The sequence below is a fragment of the Marmota flaviventris genome, chromosome 5 (genome assembly GCF_047511675.1).
Source record: "Marmota flaviventris isolate mMarFla1 chromosome 5, mMarFla1.hap1, whole genome shotgun sequence".
Lineage (NCBI taxonomy): Eukaryota > Metazoa > Chordata > Mammalia > Rodentia > Sciuridae > Marmota > Marmota flaviventris.
Genome location: NC_092502.1, coordinates 41,538,831 through 41,561,194, shown reverse-complemented (window position 1 = coordinate 41,561,194; position 22,364 = coordinate 41,538,831). Strand labels below are relative to the sequence as shown.

Sequence of the window (22,364 nt, the reverse complement as noted above, 5' to 3'; positions counted from 1 at the left end):
CCATCTTACTCCTACTTATACTTCCAATGCAAGGCACAATTTCTGTCACACAGGAGACTCAGTAAGCCCATGTTGAACTGAGCAGAACATCTCCATAAGGGTGACTCCTAAAAGTCACTCAAACCTTTGAGCTAACAGACTCATTCCTAGTTTCTGCAATTTAGCAGTTGGGTTTATTTGGAAGGAAATGTCTTCCTAATAAATAAATGTGAAGCTGGATGTAGAGGGACTCAGGTCTAAATTGCAAAGAGGAGAGCTCACCATGCCACTTCACGGCTGGACTCTCATTGTCTACCTTGCCCTCAAGTCTGCCTCACTCTCCATTGCACTGTCAGGACTTCAGCACAGTATTTATCCCAAGACAGATGCTTATTGATTAAATGAATGAATTTATACATGAGGTCTACCATGAGCCAACCCATGGACTGATGTGGCTGAGCTGTGTGCTTTGTGGATGAAAAATTTGGAAGGATCCAGGATGAAGAAATCTTCTACTTTAGCACCACTATGAAACTAGATTGTATGCTTTAGCCCAGTAGAGCAAACAGACCCCCAAAATGTGCCAGTTAAAAGCCAGTGCACTGTGAACAACAGTCACCATGCTGCCCCCTGATGGACTGAAGAAGCATAAGTAATGTTGTCTCATCCTACCATGCTGTTTCTCTGTGTGCCTGAGAATTGTGCTCCAAGATTCCCCAAGTCACATCAGGAGGGAACTCAGCGAACCCTCTGCTTACCCCCCATCCATTTCCATAATTTTTCACCATGAAGATAGGAATAGTGGATGGAACTGGAAGACTCCTTGCAGAATAGAAGTGACCAACGCCCTGGTAAGAGTCAGGAGACCAAAAAGGGTAAAGGGGAGTGGACAGATGGACATTTTGCTCAGAGGCTTAGAGCCTTGGAAACAATAGGATGAGCCTATCCATTAGGGACAGCTTCTGTCCCATGTCTTTCTGATCATAAACATACCTACTGGTAACCTAAGAGTATGAAGGTTAATCTCAGATCCCTGGACTCAGCTGGCTTCCCCTAGCTAACTTTCTCTTAGGCATACCAAAAAAGGGATTGCCTTACTTAATTTTGGTACCTTTGTCTCATAACAATAGTCCCTCATCTTTCTCTTTCTTTTCATCAGGAAGGACCTTGAACACCCCTATCACACCCTGTCCTGTAGAGTCAATTTCAGGGCATGAGGTAGGGCAGTTGATATTTTTATCAAATGAGTACTTACCAATGTTAAAATCATGGGTTTGGAGTCAGCCATATCTGAGTTCAGATCTCAGCTGCTACTAAAGTCTCTGGGCTTTAGTTCCCCTGTCTACACAGCAGAAACACGTTAATAACTAGTTCCATGATAATAACTAGGTTTCCCGTGAGAATTTAATGAGCTAAATATGTAAAACAATCAGCTCAAGGCCTTGCACATAGTAAATACTTAATAAATAATAACTAATAGTAGCAACAATAGTAATAATCATATCTTTTAATGTTATCTCTTAGCCTATTTTATATTCCTATAATAGAATATCACAGATTGGATAACTTATAAAGAAATTTATTTCTCATGGTTCTCTCCAGAACCATAAAGACTGGGAAGTCCAGTGTCAAAGTGTCAGCATCTGGTGAGGGCCTTCTTATTGCATTATCCCATGGTGGTAGGTAGAAGGGCAAGAGAGTGCCAGAGAGTAAGGAAAGACTATATTTGGTTTTATAACAAGCCCACCCATGCCATAACTAACCCACTCCCCCAATAATGACATTAATCCATTCATGAGTGCAAAGATCTCATGACCTCATCACCTCCTATTAGACCCCATCTCACAACACTATGGATTGGGGATTAAGTTTCCAAGACATAAACTTTGGAGAACACATTCAAACCATAATTTCTCACTGTGGAAAGTGCAGAGACCAATCAATCATACTTAGGCCAACCCAGGTGGAGGCAGGCCTGAAGAAAGGTGGAGTTGCTTCTATTTAAGTGAACCACAGGGCTGCTGGAGGTTCCTCTTTCAACTTACATGTCCTAGCAGATTTCCTAAGTCACAGCTTAGAGGAGTTACTCTGCCATGGAGCACATATACCTATGTTGGCTAGAGTGAGATGTGTGTGGTAACAGCATGGGGCAAAGCTCCCATAGGCAGACCTGCTTCCCAGTTTGGGTTCACTGTGGTTCTAGTAGGAAGAGCAGAAAGCTGAGAGGTTCTTCTGGAAGTTCCATAAGAGACACAAGCAGCATCTTTAATCCGGATAAGTATGTACAGAATGTACACAAATTCCTCTCCAGATACATAAGCATATTGATGTTCACTTAATTGTGAGAAATTTTATAAAATATTGAATACTGTGCATATGACCATGCTCTGGTTAAAGTCAGCTAATACCTATCACAAGCCACACATGGATGAATATTCTCCCTTCATGGAACCTTTGCACTGGCAGCTCCCTCCTTCTGGAATATCTATTCTCTGCTACCTCTTTTTTCACCTGCCTCAGTCCTACTAACATCTACTCATCTTCAGGTCTCAGTTCACACTCTGCCTTCTCTTAGAAGCCTCTGATTTCTGTAGCTAAGGTAGTGTGTCCCCACCCTGTCCTCCACCCCAAGGCACTTATATCAACCTGTGGTTCTCATCTGGTTACTTGTATCCTCTTCAGGAAGACCCTGAGCTCATCAAGGGTGAGGACTGTCTTTTATCTAGATCTGTATTCCCAGAGCCCAGCACAGTGGGTGCTAAATCAGTAGACATTATACCTGAGTTGCTAATGAAATACCTGAGATGCTTCCTTAAAAGACAGCCTCTGTCCCTAGGCAAGCTTCTGAATCCAACAGAAGGGACTTGTTAAAAAATCAACAAGCAGAGCAATCCATTACTTCTGGGATTTCACAAATGTCATTTTGAAGTGCTAAGAGCTGCTCACAATGTCAGTAGCTGCCAATTAAGTAAACCAAAAACCAGGTGGGAAACTGAAGTGTCTACAGAGGCACTGTCAGCTCTGCTTGGTAGAAGAAGGTGGTACACAGTGCCCTGCACATTCAGTGCTCAGTACCTGGGTCCTGCTCCTACATTGTGAGTTAGCAGAACTCAGCCCCAATCTCCATACTCTAAGCTTCTGTCCTACTGTTTGCACCTTTTACCTGAGGACTCACACAGAGTGAAACTTTGGGAGTGAGTCCAATAAGGGTATTTGTAAGCTTTATTAGAAAAGGCACTCAAATTGACAACTAGCCATATTGCTAACCTGAAAATCCAGATCACTGTAATATTGGCCAGTTGTCACTTATTGTGTTAAGAAATTTATTTAGATTATCTTTTTCAGTTTTCTCCTTGCAACAAATTACAAAGTAGACATTCTTATCATCCCTGTTATGTAGACTTAACTAGAAAATACTGAGATGAAGTTTTATACTCAAAAATATGCATGCAGCATGCAGCAGACTGAGATTAGAACCCAAACACTAACTATCCAGCAATCCTTCTCATGAAAAAAAACTAATCAGTTGTAAGGGTCCCGCGAAACGTCGGAGAAAGAGACCACCAAGTGACCACTCATGCAATTGGCAGAAGGGGGATTTATTGAACCAGCATGCTGGGGCTCCGTGCCCACTCAAGAAGGGAAAGCAGCCCAGAGCCCCGAGCAGGGGCTGAGCACTGCTTAAGTACACTTTTGGGGGAGGGCGGAGGGCTTTGTATACATCAGAACAAATCATCATTAGGCACGGGAAAATTGAACAACAACTCCTAAACCTGATTAGTTCATTCATTGGCGGGAACAGGTCAGGCTGGAGTGATAGGTCATTCCTAAGGAGAGTACACATTCAAACTGATTGGTTCAGGCCCTGCAAGGCCTGCGTGCAACCACACAGACCCCTTCAGTTATTAAACAACCAGACAATCAGGGGAAATGTTTACTGGGCGGTTCTAAGCATTGTCTTAACAGCTACCGAAATTTCAGGTTTTGCAGGTAACATAGAAACCTAACAATACCTCCTTTACATTTTAACTCAGACCTTGCAGCTTAGAAACTTTTACAACACCCGGTCTTTTACCCTTTAACTTTTACGCTTTAACTTCAATTTCTTTTACCCTTACACAGTAAAAATTCCAAAATCACCAATCTCTCTCTCTCTCTCTCTCTCTCTCTCTCTCTCTCTCTCACACACACACACAAACACACACACACACACACACACACACACACACACTACTCTTTCCTAGATCTTAAAACTCTGATGCACAGAGAAGCATTTGGAAAATTCAGGGAATACATTTAGGGTGAACAAAAGAAGGCTTCCTGCAGAGAGCATATCAACTCAGGGTGACAGTGGGTAAACATTGGCAGAGCCTTTATGGGGGTCTTGGGCAAGGACCCAGGCCTACCTGACCCCACCATCAGGGCAGAACCCTGGATGCTGAGAATCAAGGAGTTACCTAAATCTCCCTGAGAAAGCTGCAAGAAGTACTGGATTTCTGTATCATATACAAAATTTGAACCACATTTCTTAGATCTGTGCTCCTATGTGGAGTTTAAATACTGAAGAGTATTTGCTTTGATGATCTTTGGATCATGAGTTTATTGATATGGTGAAGGTTAATGAAACAATTAATTGTATGCATGAAACCTAAAACATGGATTGAAGCTTTTCAATTTTCATCTGCAATAATGAGCACCAGGTTCAGGTTCTTACCCAGCATTTCACATTCATTAATTATTTCAATGATTCCAGTTATAATTAATAAGAATTCAGCCATGTGTGTTAAATATTAGCACTCAGAGTTTTCTCATCCAACAACCAAGTGAGGGGATGTGCAGAAGGGAGTGTGCTAGGGTAGGATGCAGCACTGAAGTCCTGTGAGCTAAAAGTTACTGTGTGTGACCCATGTGTCCAGCATTGTGCTTCCTGCTTTATTTATCCCACTTCACAAATCCTTATAACATCACATAACTAAGCTTCTCCTTTTCATTGCCATAGGAAGCCACTGTGTCCCAGATCTCCCTTGTAACCTGTATTGGATTCTCCAGAAGGTTCCTCCTTTCCCCCACTCCACCCTCATACCTGCCTTTTTCTTCATTTCCAGATACCCTCTCACTTCATCCACTAGAAGTCATAGTCCCTCCTCAGCAAAGGTCCCTTGTCATTGAATCCTTCCCTGAGAGATGCTCCACCTTGTTACCCTTTCTAAAGATTGGCTCCCCCTAAGGACATAGTCTCCCCTGCAGCCCTCATAACTGGGGCTGGTTTTGTTCCCACGGTCTTCATAGCACTGGGTCTGGCAATGGGGTGGGCATCTCCCTTGCTGTTCCTTGACTCTCCAGACCTTTCTCCATCTTTTCTCCCTAAGAGTATCCATCTTTGAGTCATATTTCATTAGATGACATCTGCCACATCCCTTATTGGTACAGTCTGCAACAATGGGTCACTCCCAATCATTCCCCATGATTTCAGTTCCTTCTGTTTAAATTCTTGGCACTTTAACATACACATAGATTGTTCTTCCAACACTCTGACTCAGTTGGACTCATCTCTTCAATTCCACATTTCTGTTGGTCACCAGGAGCTTGCCTGAGCCTACACGTGATATGATCAATGAATGTAAATCCTCCATCATCTAAGCATCACCAATCACACTCTCAGAATTGCAGCTCCAATGTTTCCATCTTCCTTGACTACACCAGTTCTGTCAGTCTCTCATCTCCCTCCAGTACCCCAAACTCACATAACCCTTCTTTCATTTTTCCACTTTCCCTCAAAGTTCTTCATGCCAGTTTCAGTACCATGGCTGTAATTATAAGCACTCCTTCATACACTGTTCAACTTCTCAGCCCCTCTCTTGATTTGTATACAAAAAACAACCCTGGTAAAATCTTTATCTACTCCATGCTGGCACCCAAGAAAATGAATGTGGTAGGAAAAAAAATCACCACATTAACTGACTTCATTTAAATTGAGGACCATCAATCTCAAATGGGCTCTTATTGTTCTTCATATTTATATCCTAACTGACCAATCTTTGTATTTTCATGTTTTCCTAAAACCTATACCAGTCCTCCTCTCCTTGAACTTCTACTACCACCTACTTTATTTCTACTCTCAGCTAATCCTTTTTAGTCCTATTTAACTGAAAAAAATTAAGGCAATAGGAAGAAAATATCTATAATCTTCCTCCATCAATGAATTAACCCTACTAGCTTCCTCACCTACAAATTGACCTTCTCTCCTGTTACTACAAATAAACCATATATGATTCTATATAAATTTATTCTTCTACTTATACACTACATTCAATGCTCTAATCTACTAAACCTACTGGATTAATATAATGATCTACTAATATCATAGGCAATGATTAGCATAATTATCTACTGAAAAATTCCTATGAGCATAAAAAATATTCTCCCATCAGGAGGAGGAAGGAAAAAAAGAAGCAGAAAGGGAGGATGAAAGAAGAAAGTGAGGAAAGAAAGAAAAGTTTCTCTTGATCCTACTTCTCACATCAGCTACTAATCCATTTCTCTTTGCAATAAAATTTCTCACCAGGGCTGTCTAAACCATTGGCTCTAATACTTCTCCCATCTTCTGGTGATGCCCCTCATTCTCCCAGTAATACTCTAGTCAAGGTGACCAGTGACCTCCAATTTTAGTCAATTCTCACTTTTCTCATTTAGGGTTAATGGCCCTATCTACTTTATAGGACAGTTGTGACTGTTTAATGACATATTAAAATGTTTAGAACATCTTTATTATTAATTATTGGCATAACAACCATTTATTAAACTTAACCTTAATGTCAAAAGCAGAAACATCTCCCAGGTTTACAGCATACACACATCTACTGACTTACCTCCTTTTATATTTCATTTGAAGCTTTCCATAAACATTCCTTTCAAATAACTACATTCCTTAAGGGAGGGGTGGGGGAATGTATTTGAAGCCCACATTCTTTTTAAATCTAATTTCTAAGGTCTCCATTGAGAAATGAGTGTTAATTATTCTGTATTGTGTGGGTGTCTCTACAGCATCCTTCTGAGAAAATCATTTAACTTTTGACCCATCAGGGTAATGAGCTTCTCTCCCTCTTTTGATTTAAGTTTGTCATTAGCTGTTACAAAACTGTAGAGTTGGGATTTTTTAACCAAAATCAAGCAAACTAATCATTTCCTGAAATTGATGCTGTCAAAACAACAGCCCCAGCACCAAAAGTTCAAAATATCAATTTACCTTGTTGGATGGTTTCAGTTTGTCCTTTGTATTAGGACTAGAAATGCATCTCAATAATAAATAAGCTTGTGAAATTTATGAACCAAAAGAAAAGAAAAGAAATTCTAGGCTATTAAGAACCAAAGAATTTCAGCTAATATCTGTTGAACAGAAAACAAGAAATAAAGGGATGAATAGTTTTAAAACTGTTTAAAGTATTGACCAATACATAAAAAGTATGGAGCTAATAAGTTTGAGTTGAAAGATAACAAAAAACATTCTTTGCCAACATTTTCTTCTTTAAAACGATACTTCATAAGTCTAAAAAAATGTAAAATAATCATGCTGAGCATTTTATCAGTCATGTTAATAAATGTGTCTATGTGTTCACAGAAGGTCAACAATTGATATTTTTCAGAGAATATGTCTGTTCATATGGAAAAATCTCAAGAAATCAACAAAGCACCAATAAGTGAATTTAGCAAAGTCATAGGACATAAGGAAAACAAACAAAAGTTAATAATATTACTATTTAATGAACAATTTAAAAGGAAAAAAGTAAATTCTAGTAGTTGAAAAATTAAATACTCAAATACAAATCTTACAAACATATGTAAAACCCATATGTTTGAGACCACAAAACATCAGTAAAAGAAATCAAAGAACACCTAAGTAATATGGAGATAAATATAATGTTAATGGTTTGAAGGACTCAACAAAGAAGTCAATTTTCCCCCAAATGATTCATATATTAAATAAAATTCCAATAAAAATCTCAGAGTAAGTTATTTTAGATATGAATAATCTTATTTTAAATATTTATATAAAAATGGAAGGAATGAAAAAAGTCAGAGCAATTTTAAAACATAGAGCAAGGTTGGAGGACTCAAAGTACTTTGATAATTAACAGAAAGCAACAAAAATAAAGACATTGGGTATTAGTGAAGGTAGGAAAAGATAGGCTATAGGAAACAGAATAGAGAGACTGAAATAAACACATACTAATACTGTCAGTAATTTTGGACAATTGTGTCAAAGCAATTCAATGGAAAGAGGATAATTTTTCAACAAATGAGACTAGAACAAGTGAACATCTATGTGCACACTTTATATAAAAATTAACACAAATGGGTCATGGCTAAATATGTAACCGAACCTATGAAACTTCTAGAGAAAAATTTTCTTTGTTAAGGAAATATTTCTTAGTTGTGACATCAAAAGCATAACCATAGAAAGAAAACATGATAAACTAGAGTTCACCAAAATTAAAAACATCTGCTTTTTGAAAGTTACTGTTAAGAGAATAAGTCACAGACTAAGAGAAAAGAGTTGAAAACTTGCATAATTCTTATATAAATTATATAATTATATTCAGAATATAAAAAGAACTCTCAAAATTCAATAATAAGAAAATAAACAATTCAATTTTTTTAAAAGGACAAAGAATTTGAACAGATCTTTCCTCAAAGAAAATATAGAGGTGGTAAAGATGCACAGAAAAAGATGTCCAACATCACTACCCATTAATGAATGCAAATTAAAACCACAATGAGATATCATGATACAGAAAATAATTTGGTAATAGCTAATGCTGGCAAGACTATGGAGTAGCTGGAGTTCTCATAATTTGATGGTGGTAATGTAAAATAGTATACCTATTCCAGAAACAAACTGGTAGTTTCTTACAAAGTTAAACATGCACTTACCATATACTCAACAATCCCACTCCTAGATAGCTTTTCTAACAATAAGAATTTATTTTCACACAAAAACTTATATGTGAATATTTATAGCAGCCTTCTTCTTAATTGCCAAGAACTGGAAACAACCAATCAATCAGTGAATGAATATATAAATTGTGATACAAACATATAGTGGATGTTAAACAGAAAAAAATAAGCTTTTTTTCTTTATACATGTACTTTGGATATTAATGATCATCACATTTCACCATCATTTATAGCCCCATGTCCCCTCCCTTTCCCTCCAACCTCTCTGCCCTATCTAGAGTTCCTCTATTCCTCTCATGCTCCCTCTCCCTATCCCTCTATGAATCAGCCTCCTTATATCAAAGAAAACATTCAGCACTTGGTTTTGGGGGATTAGCCAACTTCACTTAGCATTATCTTCTCTAACTCCATCCATTTACCTGCAAATGCCATGATTTTATTGTCTTTTATTGCTGAGTAATATCCATTGTGTATATATGTCACATTTTTTATCCACTCATCTATTGAAGGGTATCTAAGTTGGCTCCATAATCTAGCTATTGTGAATTGTGCCACTATAAACATTGATGTGGCTGTGTTCCTGTAGTATGCTGTTTTTAAGTCCTTTGGGTATAGACCGAGGAGAGGGATAGCTGGGTCAAATGGTGATTCCATTCCCAATTTTCCAAGAAATCTCCATACTACTTTCCATATTGGCTGCACTAATTTGCAGTCCCAGAAGCAATGTATGAGTGTGCCTTTTTCCCCACATCCTCGCCAGCACTTATTGTTATTTGTATGCATAATAGCTGCCATTCTGACTGGAGTGAGATGAAATCTTAGAGTGGTTTTGATTTGCATTTCTCTAGTTGCTAGTGATGATGAACATTTTTTTTCATATATTTGTCGATTAATTGTATATCCTCTTCTGAGAAATGTCTGTTCAGGTCCTTGGCCCATTTATTGATTGGGTTATTTGGGGTTTTTTTGGGGGGGTTAGCTTTTTGAGTTCTTTATGTACCCTAGAGATTAGTGCTTTATCTGATGTGTGAGGGGCAAAGATTTGCTACCAAGATGTAGGCTCTCTATTCACCTCAGATTGCTTCCTCAGCTGAGAAGAAATTTTTTAGTTTGAGTCCATCCCATTTACTGATTCTTGATCTTAATTCTTGAGCCACAGGAGTCTTATTAAGGAAGTCAGGGTCTAATCCCACATGTTGGAGATTAGGGCCTACTTTTTCTTCTATTAGATGCAGGGTCTCTGGTTGTATTCCTAAGTCCTTGATCCATTTTGAGTTGAGTTTTGTGCATGGTGAGAGATAGGGGTTTAATTTTTCATTTTGTTGCATATGGATTTCCAGTTTTCCCAGCACTATTTGTTGAAGAGGCTATCTTTTCTCCAATGCATGTTTTTGGCACCTTTGTCTAATATAGGATAATTATAATTTTGAGGGTTAGTCTCTGTGTCCTCTATTCTGTACCATTCATCTACCAGTCTGTTTTGGTGCCAATACCGTGCTATTTTTGTTACTATTGCTCTCTAGTATAGTTTAAGGTCTGGTATAGTGATGTCACCTGCTTCACTCTTTCTACTAAGGATTGCTTTAGCTATTCTGGGTCTCTTATTTTTCCAGATGAATTTCATGATTACTTTTTCTATTTCTATGAGGAATGTCATTGGGATTTTGATAGGAATTGCATTAAATCTGTATAGTGCTTTTGGAAGTATGGTCATTTTGATAATATTAATTCTGCCTATCCAAGAGCAAGGTAGATCTTTCCATCCTCTAAGGTCTTCTTTGACTTCTTTCTTTAGAATTCTGTAATTTTCATTATATAGATCTTTCACTTCTTTTGTTGATTCCCAAGTATTTATTTATTTATTTTGAGGCTATTGTAAATGGGGTAGTTTTCCTCGGTTCCCTATCTGAGGATTTGTCACTGATATACAGAAATGTCTTTAATTTCTGGGTGTTGATTTTATATCCTGCTACTTTTCTGAATTCATCTCTTAGTTCTAAAAATTTTCTGGTGGAACTTTTAGGGTCTTCTAAGTATAGAATCATATCATCAGCAAATAGTGTCAATTTGAGTTCTTCTTTTCCTATGTGTATCCCTTTGATTTCTTTCATCTGTCTAATTGCTATGGCCTGCGTTTCAAGAACTATGTTAAATAGAAGTGGTGAAAGAAGGCATCCCTGTCTTGTTCCAGTTTTTAGAGGGAATGCCTTCAATTGTTCTCCATTTAGAATGATATTGTTCTGGGTTTAGCATAGATAGCCTTTATGATGTTGAGATATGTTCCTGTTATCCCTAGTTTTTCTAGTGTTTTGAACATAAAGGGGTGCTGTATTTTGTCAAATGCTTTTTCTGCGTCTATTGAGATGATCATATTATTCTTATCTTTCAGTATATTGATGTTATGAATTACATTTATTGATTTCCTTATGTTGAACCAACCTTGCATCCCTGGGATGAATCCCACTTGATCACGGTGCATGATCTTTTTGATATGTTTTTGTATTTAATTTGCCAGAATTTTATTGAGAATTTTTGCATCTCTGTTCATTAGAGATATTGGTCTGAAGTTTTCTTTTTTTGATGTGTCTTTGCCTGGTTTTGAAATCAGAGTGATATGGGCCTCATAGAATGAGTTTAGAAGTGCTGCCTCTTTTTCTATTTCCGAAATAAATTGGAGACTATAGGTACTAGTTCTTCTTTAAAGGTCTTATGGAAGTCAGCTGTGTATCCATCCCATCCTGGGATTTTCTTGGTTGGTAGGCTTTTAATGGTGTCTTCTATTTTGTCACTTGAAATTGATCTGTTTAAATTGTATATATCATCCTGATTCAACTTGAGCAAATTATATGACTCTAGAAATTTGTCAATGCCTTCAATATTTTCTATTTCATTGGAGTACAAGTTTTCAACATAATTTCTAATTATCCTCAGTATGTCTGTAGTGTCTGTTGTGATATTTCCTTTTTCATCACGTATGTTAGTAAGGAAAAAATCTAAGAGTTATTAGGATAGAGGAAGGCACAGAGTTTCAAACCAAAGGAATGCACAATCTCTTCAATGAGATAATATCAGAAAATAACTCTTAAGAGTTTTCTCTCTCCTTCTCTTTGTTAGCATGGCTAGAGGTCTGTCAATTTTATTTATTTTTTCAAAGAACCAACTTTTTATTCTGTCATTTTTTTAATTATTTCTTTTGTTTCGATTTCATTGATTTCATCTCTGATTTTTAAATATTTCCTGTCTTCTACTGCTTTTGGTGTTGATTTGTTCTTCTTTTTCTAGGTCTTTGAGATGTAATGTTAAGTCATTTATTTGTTGACTTTTTCTTCTTTTAAGGAATGAACTCCATGCAATGAACTTTCCTCTTAGAACTGCTTTCATTTCTATATGTTGTATCTGTGTTCTCATTCACCTCTAAAAATTTTTTAATCTCCTCCTTGATGTCTTCTGTAACCCATTGTTCATTCAGTAGCATATTATTTAGTCTCCAGGTGTTGGAGTGGATTTTATTTCTTATTTTATCATTGATTTCTAATTTCATTCCATATGATCTGATAGAATGCAGGGTAGTACCCCTACTGTTTTTAATATCTGCTAAGAGTTGTTTTGTGGCATAGTATATGGTCTGTTTTAGAGAAGGACCCATGTGCTGCTGAGAAGAAAGTGTGTTCACTCATTGAAAGATGAAATATTCTATATATGTCAGTTAAGTCTAAGTTATTGATTGTATTATTGAGTTCTATAGTTTCTTTGTTCAGCTTTTGTTTGGAGGATGTATCTAGTGATGAAAGAGGTTTGTTAAAGTCACCCAAAATTATTGTGTTGTGGTCTATTTGACTCTTGAACTTGAGAAGAGTTTGTTTGATGAACATAGATGCTCCATTGTTTAGGGTATATATATATTTATAATTGTTAAGTCTTATTGGTGTATGGTTCCCTCGAGTAATTTGTAGTGTCCTTCTTTATCCTTTTTGATTGACTTTAGTTTAAAGTCTACTTTGTTTGATATGAGGATGGAAACCCCTGCTTGCTTCTGCAGTCCATCTGAGTACTATGCTTTTCCCCAACTCTTTACCTTCAGACTGTGGATGTCTTTTTCTATGAGATGAGTCACTTGGAGGCAGCATATTGTTGGGTCTTATTTATTTATTTTTTATCCAATCTGCCAGTCTGTCTTTTGATTGGTGAGTTTAGGCCATTAACATTCAAGGTTATTATTGAGAAATGATTTGTATTCCCAGACATTTTTGTTTATTTTTTGGTATTTAATGTGACTTGGCTTCTCTACTGATTAGATTTGCCTTTGGTGTAATCCCTCCCTCTGCTGATTTTCATTATTGTTTTTCACTTCCTCTTCTTGGAATATTTTGCTGAGGATGTTCTGTAGTGCAGTCTTTTAGTTGTAAATTATTTTAATTTTTGTTTATCATGGAAGGTTTTTATTTCATCATCAAAGCTAAAGCTTAGTTTTGCTAGATATAAGATTCTTGGTTGGCATCCATTTTCTTTCAGGACTTGGTATATGTTGTTCTACGATCTCCTGGCTTTGAGAGTCTGGGTTGAAAAATCTGCTGAGATACAAATTGGTCTCCCCCTTTATATGATCTGATTCCTCTCTTTTGCAGCTTTTAAGTTTCTATCCTTTTTCTGCATGCTAGGCATTTTCATTATAATGTGCCTTGTTGTAGATCTGTTGTAATTTTGTACATTTGGTGTCCTGTAAGCCTCTTGTATTTGGTTTTCCATTTCATTCTTCATGCTTGGGAAATTTTCTGATATTATCTCATTGAAGAGATTGTGCATTCCTTTGGTTTGAAACTCTGTGCCTTCCTCTATCCCAATAACTCTTAGATTTGGTCTTTTGATGCTATCCCCTAATTTCTGAATATTCTGTTCATAGTCTCTAACTTTCTTCACTGTGTGATCAACTTTGTTTTCCAGATTGTATACTTTGTCTCCATTATCTCACATTCTTTCTTCCAAGTCTGTTGGTTATGCTTCCTATTGAATTTTTTATTTGATTTATTGTATTCTTCATTTCAAGGATTTCTGATTTTTTTTCAGAGTCTCTATCTCTCTTGAAGTAATCTTTTGCTACCTGTATTTGCTCTCTTATCTCATTGTTGGAGTGATCAATTTTTCACCTGTATTTGCTCATTTAGGTCATTCTTTAATTCACAGATCATTTTAATTATGAACCTTCTGAACTCCTTCTCTGACATTTCATCAACTTTGCTGTCCATGGGTTCTGTTATTATAGTGTCCTGGTTTATTTGGGGCACTTTCCTCCCTTGTTTTTTCATGTTGTCTATATGTTTTCCTTTCTCACAGTGTGAATCTGAGATATTGCAGTTTCTTCCCTATTTTCTTGTAGTACCCGTGCAGATTGTACCTCACCTTGTTGTTGGGCTTCCAGACCTCAGTGAATGCTACTGCATTCTGGATCTGGGTCCTGCATAAGTTGGAGTGGGTGGATCTGAGCTGCTGGGCTTGACCTCAAGTGGTAGTCTGCTGCTCGGAAGGGGTGGTCCTGCACCAGAGGCTAGGCTCTTGCGGGTGTCTGCCCTGCTGGGGAGGGGTGGACCGGGCCTGCTATGCGCCTGGACCTCCACAGGCCCATGTGGATGAATCGAAAATAAGCTTTTGATGCATGCAACAACATGGTGAATCTAAAAGAGATTATGCTCAGAAAAAGAAGTCAGTCTCAAAGGGTTATATCCTATATGATGTAACTTATGTGACATCCTTGAAGAGGTAAAACTCTAGGGCCTCTTTCTCTGTTCATCATAGCCATAGCTATGGTCCAAAGAAGCACTGCAGCATACAACATCTCCTAAGCCCTGAATGCTGGACACATTGCCTGGTGTGTTTATTCCTCATCCATTCACTAGTCCCCAGAAGCTAAGAATACCTCCTTTCAACACTCTATTTTAAAGAACAGATTTAAGTGTACCCTAACAGGAGATGAAGTAAAGAAGATCTGGGCCTACCTAGTGGTTTAGTGAGATAAATGGCAAGATCCACATTCACATACATTACCCTGCTTGTTTTTTGGATGCCATTAGCATTGACAAGACTAGAGAGAACTTCCCTCTCACCTATGCATCCTATTCTACCTAAGAATGTCAGATACAAGTTATGCAAGTAATAAAGATCCAAACCATAGCATTCCTCCACTCCCCATTACCCTTCCTTGATTTTGTTTTCTGGAAATTGGACCCAGGGATACGCTACCACTGAGCTACATCTCCACCCTTTTTTATTTTTCATTTTCATACAAAATTTCACTAAGTTTCCAGATTATAAGAGGAAGACAGACATCAAGGCTAGATTTAAGAATTTTTTTTGTCTAGAATAACTGAAACTGTGGGGGAAAGAAAATAAGGTAAAGACTCAATTCAAAATTTTTGTTAAATTTGAAATATGCCTATTAGACATTTGAGTGAAGATATAAAGTTGACAGTCAGATATATGAATCTTGAGTTCAGGGGAGAAGGCTGCATTAAAGATATAAATTTCAGATTTATCAGCATATGTACATTACTGAAAGCCATGACACTAGATAAGATCACTAAGACAATGAGTGTCAATAGATAAAAGGAGACTTTTGAGGACCGGATACATCTTTGGGGTATTCCAAAATTAAGACATAAGGAGAATGAGGATGAATCAACAAAGAATGAAAAAAAAGTAGTAAATCAGGAAAAATAAACACAAAAGTATATGTTATACTGGAAGCCAAGTAACTGTATATCAAATAAGAAGAAATGATCAGCCATATCAAAGCGCTTGATATGTAAAATGAGGACTGAGAACCAACTGTTGAATTTAGGAACATGAAAATCCTTTATGACTTTACCGAGAAGAGTCACAGTAAATTCTGTGGGCCGGAAAGCCTTATTAAATGGAACAATAAAGAGAACAAAAAGGGCAATTGAAGACAATGAATGTAGAAAACTCTATTGAAGAGTTTTGGTGTAGAATGGAACAGAAAATTGGAGTAGCAATTGGAGGAGGAAGTGGGGTCAAGATAAATTTCTATTTAAGAAAAGAAAAATAACCACGTTTGTGTGCTGAACAAGTAGGGAGAGGAGAAGTTGATAGCACAGGAGAGAAAAAGGAAGGTTGCAGGAGCAACATCCTTGAGTAGGCATAAGAGGCTGATATCCAGGATGCAAGTGGAGGAGTTGATCTTAGAGAGGGGCAGAGACAGTTTATCCAAAGTAAAAAGAGGGAAAACATGGACACAGAATACATGGACACAGATGTGTGTAGCTACATATATGTGATGGTGTGAGCATGGGGAGCTTCTCTGCTGATAACTTCTATTTTCTTAATAAATAGAAAACAAGGTCCTCATCCAAGAGTTAGGAAGAAGTAAAGATTTTTGAAGATGGAGAAGGGAAAGGTATGAAATGCTTGTTTAAGAGTAAAAGAGTAAATTGCCAGGAGTACTAAAGACTACTTAAGGTTAGAGACAGTTAACAGGAAGATGCATCAGTGCAGTTGTCTCTTCTCAGACACATTTACTGTACAGAGGCAGGACCAGAGTGGTAGACAATTAGATTCAACTAAGACCAGGCTTTTATCCAGTGAAGGTTAAAAAAAAGTGAAGCCCAGAAAAGTTGATGATGTGTGCAGAGGTTATCATATGATTAACCATGAAATATAAGCTCTTTAAGGAGGAAAGAAGTAACCTAAAGAGGGGAGTATAAATTAGGGTAAAGGAAGAGTGGTCAATTGCTTGTAGCCCTGGTGAATCAAAAGATTACTAGTTGGGGTCCCAGAAACAGTGAGCGGGATATATAGGGAGGCAGTGGTTTGAAAAATATACTTGTAGTTGCAGTCATGGAGGATATACAGCTACTGAAATAACTAAGAGACTGAATGGCTGAATTTGGATTAAGGATGAGCTCACTGGAAAAGGATCTGTCAAGAAAGTGAGAGGGCAGGGTATTGGGAAAGTCATCTTTCAAGATATTGAAACTGCCAAGAATAACAAAAGCAGCAACGGAGGGACAGTGGGAGTGAGATAGGAGTTCAAATCACCAAAGGTGAGAGAGTGACCCATAGATCAGTAACTAATATAAGAAAGAGAAGTGTATTCAGCCTGTTTATCTCTCTGTCTTAGTTTCCTCATCTTTAAGTTGGAAATGGTGATAGCCTTTCCATCATGACTTTTTATAAAAAATTGAGCTAGATGATACACCTGTCACCCATTGGGACTGGGGAACCTCAGCATATAGGAATATATTTTTTAAAAATTTAAAGAGCATGTCTGATGTCTTAGACATGTATCTCATCTACCTCAACTACAGTGAGGGGTATGTCTTGGAAGGCTCAAGAGCTCAGGGTTGACCCAATTAAGCATACTCATCCTAATTCTTTAGAGGTTTCGCCTATAACCCTCTGCCACCATACATGACCATAGAATCTCCTCTCTGGCAGGCCTGGGTTCTCTCTTTTCCCTCCAGCCACCTGCAGATACCAGCCTTATTGACATACATCCTGTGTCTAATGCAGAAGACAAAAATGTAATTATCCACTTTGGCTGCTCTGGTGCCTCCTTTTTGATGGGCAGGCTAGGTAAAAGAGCCCAGGAAAGTGACAGCCTCTAATGAAGGAGCACTTCCTGCTTCAAACTCTGCAGAACCCAAACATGTATAGTGCCATATAACCTGACTTGTTCCCAGTGTGGGAGCTTGGACCAAAGGCTAAGGCAAGCCTTTTCTACTTCATGTACCCATTCATGCATTCAGTTCCAGGTAGGAGTTTCACCAAGAGTTGATGTATATCTAGCCAACAGGTTCCATTTTACCAGGAAAACTGACATTCAGGGCAAGGAGATTCAGGAAATGTCAGTTGTAACAGAGGGACTGCCAGAGTTGAATGGGTCAGGTCAATGTGGTGAGGTGAACCATCTTCTCCATTTTGCTGAGCCCAGTGTATTATACGCTGAGATGCTGAGATTCCCAACTCTGGATCTTCAGCAGTCTCCAAAATGTTTTAGCCAGGACAAACTCTGAGCAAGTTTTACTTGGCATTACCCTTATGGGACCCTAAGGATGAATCCCCAGCCTCCTTCAGCCTCACTACTTAGAAACCACATTGGCCTCATTCTTGGCTAACTTAGTGCCTGGTACACAGTAGCTCCTCAATGAAGAATGAATGTGAATGGGTGACTGTTAGGGATGGAGAAGCACAGAATACAACTCTTCATGTCACCACCCAACCACCACCCAATAGATGCCCAAACCTAGGACACTCTAAGTATCTTACCCAAATTTTTCTCCATGACAATCTGCCTAAGCTGAGTAGTCCTTTTTCTACTCATAATTTTTAAAATTTCCTTATTCTACCTAAATTATACATAAAAATGAAGGGTAGCCATTCTCATCTGAAAATATTTTCATGATCCTTTTCCCTTTCCCAGCAAGCAAGCATTTACTTACCTCTCTCTCTAACGCAAAGTGACATTTTGATGCAGCAGCCCTGGAAGGAGACAAGAATCATTAACTCAGAAAAATAGCTGAGCTCCTGCAGTTTGCCAGGCTCCCACCTATTTGCTGAAGAATCCGGGCTCCGGAAAAGCAAAACTGCTCTCCTATTGCCAACTACTATTTATGAGTCTGAGGGTTGTTGACATTGATTAACATTGAAAGTGACATCTGGTCCTTATGTAGTTTCTAAATAGACTGGTTTCAACCAATAAAGCATTAAGGAAGCCTCAGGAGAATATATTTGGAGGGAAGTAGTGGTATGAGAGTGACATGAAACATTCTTTTGTCCAACATTTGGGATCATTATCTAGAAATTAAGCTGTGTGTTTGGGAGGGAGAGAAGTTGGTGTGTTGCTAAGAAAGGAAGGAAGGAAACTTCTCAAAGATGGTTGGAAAGATATACCTAGGGAAAGGAAAAGAGTATCCCAGGAGCAACTCATTAAAAAAGTGAAACAACAAAAAGTTCAAGACTAAAAGTGTCTACTCATCAGTCAAGTAATTTAAGGAGCCATGATTTGCCATACAAATGGATTTGTAGTAAGAAAGAATCCTGTAAAGTGTAAATTGCATTGGAGTTTTAAATGTGTAAGTTACAAGCAATTTTCTAGCACATATAAAAAGCATACCTGTGTTTAAATTTCTTCCAACTTCAGTGTATCAGCCTTATCTTTCTAGTAAATTCCTATGCAGAGCAGTCACTATTTTAGGTTGGTGCTAAATGAGTAAGGTATTATTTCTAGCATCTTAAAAGTTCATTTCCTTATTACTCCTCCCTTACAATTGGCTAGTAATTAGGCCCAAAGATTTGCTGCTTTGAAAAAGCCTGGATGGGCTATGGCGGGTACTCAAATCATTTAAAGAGCAAACTTTAAAAAAAAAAAAAAAAAAAACATTCCTGGACCTCATTCCCATGAATTCTACAATTTTGGCATGATCTAAAGTAACTCTAATGCAAGTGATCTGTGGACTACACTCTGACAAGTGCTGACTTAGAGAAGAATGTCCTCTAGGTTGTGTGTCAAGAGAAACAGCCCTGTCTTCTGAATTCAGCAATTGCCCTTGGTTCCAATGTGCTCCGTTAAGTTCACACTTGTTGGACAATTGCTAATTGACACTGCTGTGCTGGGCAAGCCGATCTGTGGGGCTCAGTGTGACACACCCCTGATTTTTCTTTATTCTGTTAGAACGACTACAGGAAGTTATCTATGCAATGCAAGGATTTTGTGGTGGGCGTGCTGGACCTGTGCCGAGACACAGAAGAGGTGGAGGCGATTTTAAATGGTGATGTGAACTTCCAAGTCTGGTCCGACCACCACCGTCCAAGTTTGAGCCGGATCAAACTCGCCATTAAATATGAAGTCAAGAAGGTAAGATTTCCCATCTTTCTTGGCCTTCCTGCCTCACTTCACAGGGCAGCTGGCCTAGCTTTGTGCTTATATTTCATGTTCCTGCAAAGCGACTGTGATTACACCCAAATTCTCTCCAGACAGAAAACTGCCAGTCTTACAGGGCTGCTCAGATCCCACCACCTTTTCCCATCTCAATTCCCAGCCTCCAAAGAGAGAGAGAGAGGAATCATGAGTCAGTCCATGACTAGACCTTTAACTTGGAGAACAGAAGAGATTTTCAGACTCCAGACTACTGGCAGTAGTGTCACAGTGAGGAATCCCATTACTAGCAAGCCAATTCCAAATCTTGAGAAACACATAACTCAGGTCTTTCAATAGCATTAATTGTGTAGAAAATGGTTTAGTGTAAAGGATTTGTGGCAGCCATGGTCCTCAAAGGATTAGAGAAATTTACTTCAAAGTCATATGAAAGCCCTTAGTGGGAAGCTTAAGTAGACTTTTCCAAAAGTAAGCTTGTTCCACCTCCTCAATAGATATCAACATGTCTGTAATGACTCTTGTCACCCAATAACCCTTGCATCTGTAGTGTCTGGTCAGATTAGGGTCCTAAGGAGCAAAAGTCACTTGTAGTTTCATTTTGTATATATTTGAATTCTATACAATCTGCTCTATTGGCTGACATCATTCATCCTGATGAAAACTGGAAAGCTCCAAAAACCTACATGGTTAAATGTCAGTGGACTTTCTATATGAGCAAGGCAGAGTGGATCTGTCTTTGAGGATTTGTTTTTTTTTTTTTTTTGGGGGGGGGTGGGGGTGGGGGTGGCTATTTCACATGTCAAACATGAAAAGTATTTTTAATACCTCCCAAATTGGCCACTGGACATGTCTCCTCTCCCCTGATTATCTTACTTTGTGTGAGGTCAACCAGTCTTCAAGAAATGACATGAATCTGTGGGATTCATCTAGAAAGAGCTTCCAAGTTTGATAAAAAATCTTTCTGCCATTTTACTTCAATAATAATCACAAATCCTAAGAAAAAATTGATTTTTTCCTAAGACTCTGAGTCCCAAAGATCATATTGATAAACCATGGAAAAGGTAGCCTTGAGATTCATATTAGAAAGCAGAGAGTTTATTGGGGTGCTTGGAAAAGTCAGATTGTGGTTTCAAGTATAATGATATTTTCTTAGCTCAGGGAAATACATTTTTTTTAGACTAAGTCAAGAACTCCCTGATGTTTTTTACCAAACCATGGCAATCACTTCCTGAAACTACTGAGATATCCATGCCCTTGAGTTCACACAAACCTGCTAGTAAAGGTGAGCTCGAATTTCCAAAACTGCAAACATTTTCTTCCCTCCCCAATCCAGAGTATCTTCTTGCCACTTAGCACATGGCGAAAGTGAAGATGTCTTTGAAAAGCCAGAGAACAGGAGATGATGCTTGATGTTTAAAAATTTACAGTCACAGTTTCAGCTATTCATGAGCAATTTCAAGAGTCCATGGCATGCAGATATTAGCCATTTTTCTGAAACATAAAATAAGTCTAGCAAAACTGTCATCAATGGTAGAGTACTCAGTAAATACAGAAGTCTTGCCACTTCCTCACAGCTACATGTTCCCTCTCATTGTCAATTACCAAGTACAAATGGCCCTGATAATGAATGACAAGAAAAAGTGAAGCCCTCCATAAACATGATGGTTTAGTTCAGAATAAAAAGTTTTCGTGAGGGAAATTATTTGCTCTAGTGATATTTTCCAATTAGGAGAGTCATAAAGGTCTCAGGAATATCCATCATGAATGTCAAATGTCTGCTGCCATCCATAGGCAGGAAGATGATCAATGACCAGCATAAAATGCCAGCCTTGCTCATTTCCTGGGGATAAATTCTCTCAAACCATGTATACCATTATGCAATAGTAGGCAGACTCGAAACTTTCCTTGACATTTATTCTATTATGAATTACTGGTGAAAATATCTAATATCAAAAAGGCATACTAATATTATAATGCACTTCCATTTTTAATTTATTAACTTTACCATGCTTGTGTAGGCACAATCTAACCTGGATATTTGAGTTATAAACTAACTAGCACCAAGGCCTATTTACAAATATACTGCCTTTTATATCTGATATAGCTAGAATATTAAACCATAAAAAATTCCTATGGCTCTGTCTACATGATGTAAAAATCAACCCATTAGTCCAGTAATCAAAGAAAACTAGTTTTTCTTGGCAGTTCCTTGAGCTGCTAATGAGGTGTTACCTTAAAAAGAAAAAGAGAGGGAAAGAAAATGTGTTGTATTCAAATAGATTTGGAGACCTTAAGTTAACATAGTCAAACAGATTTCTATGCTTAAAGACATTATTGAGTCCTTAATGTACATCACTACTCTAGAATAAAAAGACCTCCTCCTCCAGGGCCATTTTGGATAACAGTCTTCTCCATCTCTCTATCTCAGCCCCAGGGAATCATACCTAAATCTCCTTCTCAAAGGCCTTCTTCTCATAACATAAACTGACTCTAAATAAATGCATAAGGGATTTCCAGGCCCACCAATTATGAAGACCCAGTC

At 38.0% G+C, this 22,364-nt stretch overlaps 1 protein-coding gene across 1 annotated transcript in view; it reads left to right on the top strand.

Annotated features, from left to right (window-relative positions):
- Trpc7 (transient receptor potential cation channel subfamily C member 7) overlaps positions 1 to 22,364 on the top strand; it is a 187,072-nt gene that overhangs the window by 82,099 nt on the left and 82,609 nt on the right. The window contains exon 3 of the mRNA XM_071612796.1: positions 19,619 to 19,801. Coding sequence (XP_071468897.1) covers positions 19,619 to 19,801 — 183 coding nt within the window. The remainder of the gene's footprint in view (positions 1 to 19,618; positions 19,802 to 22,364) is intronic.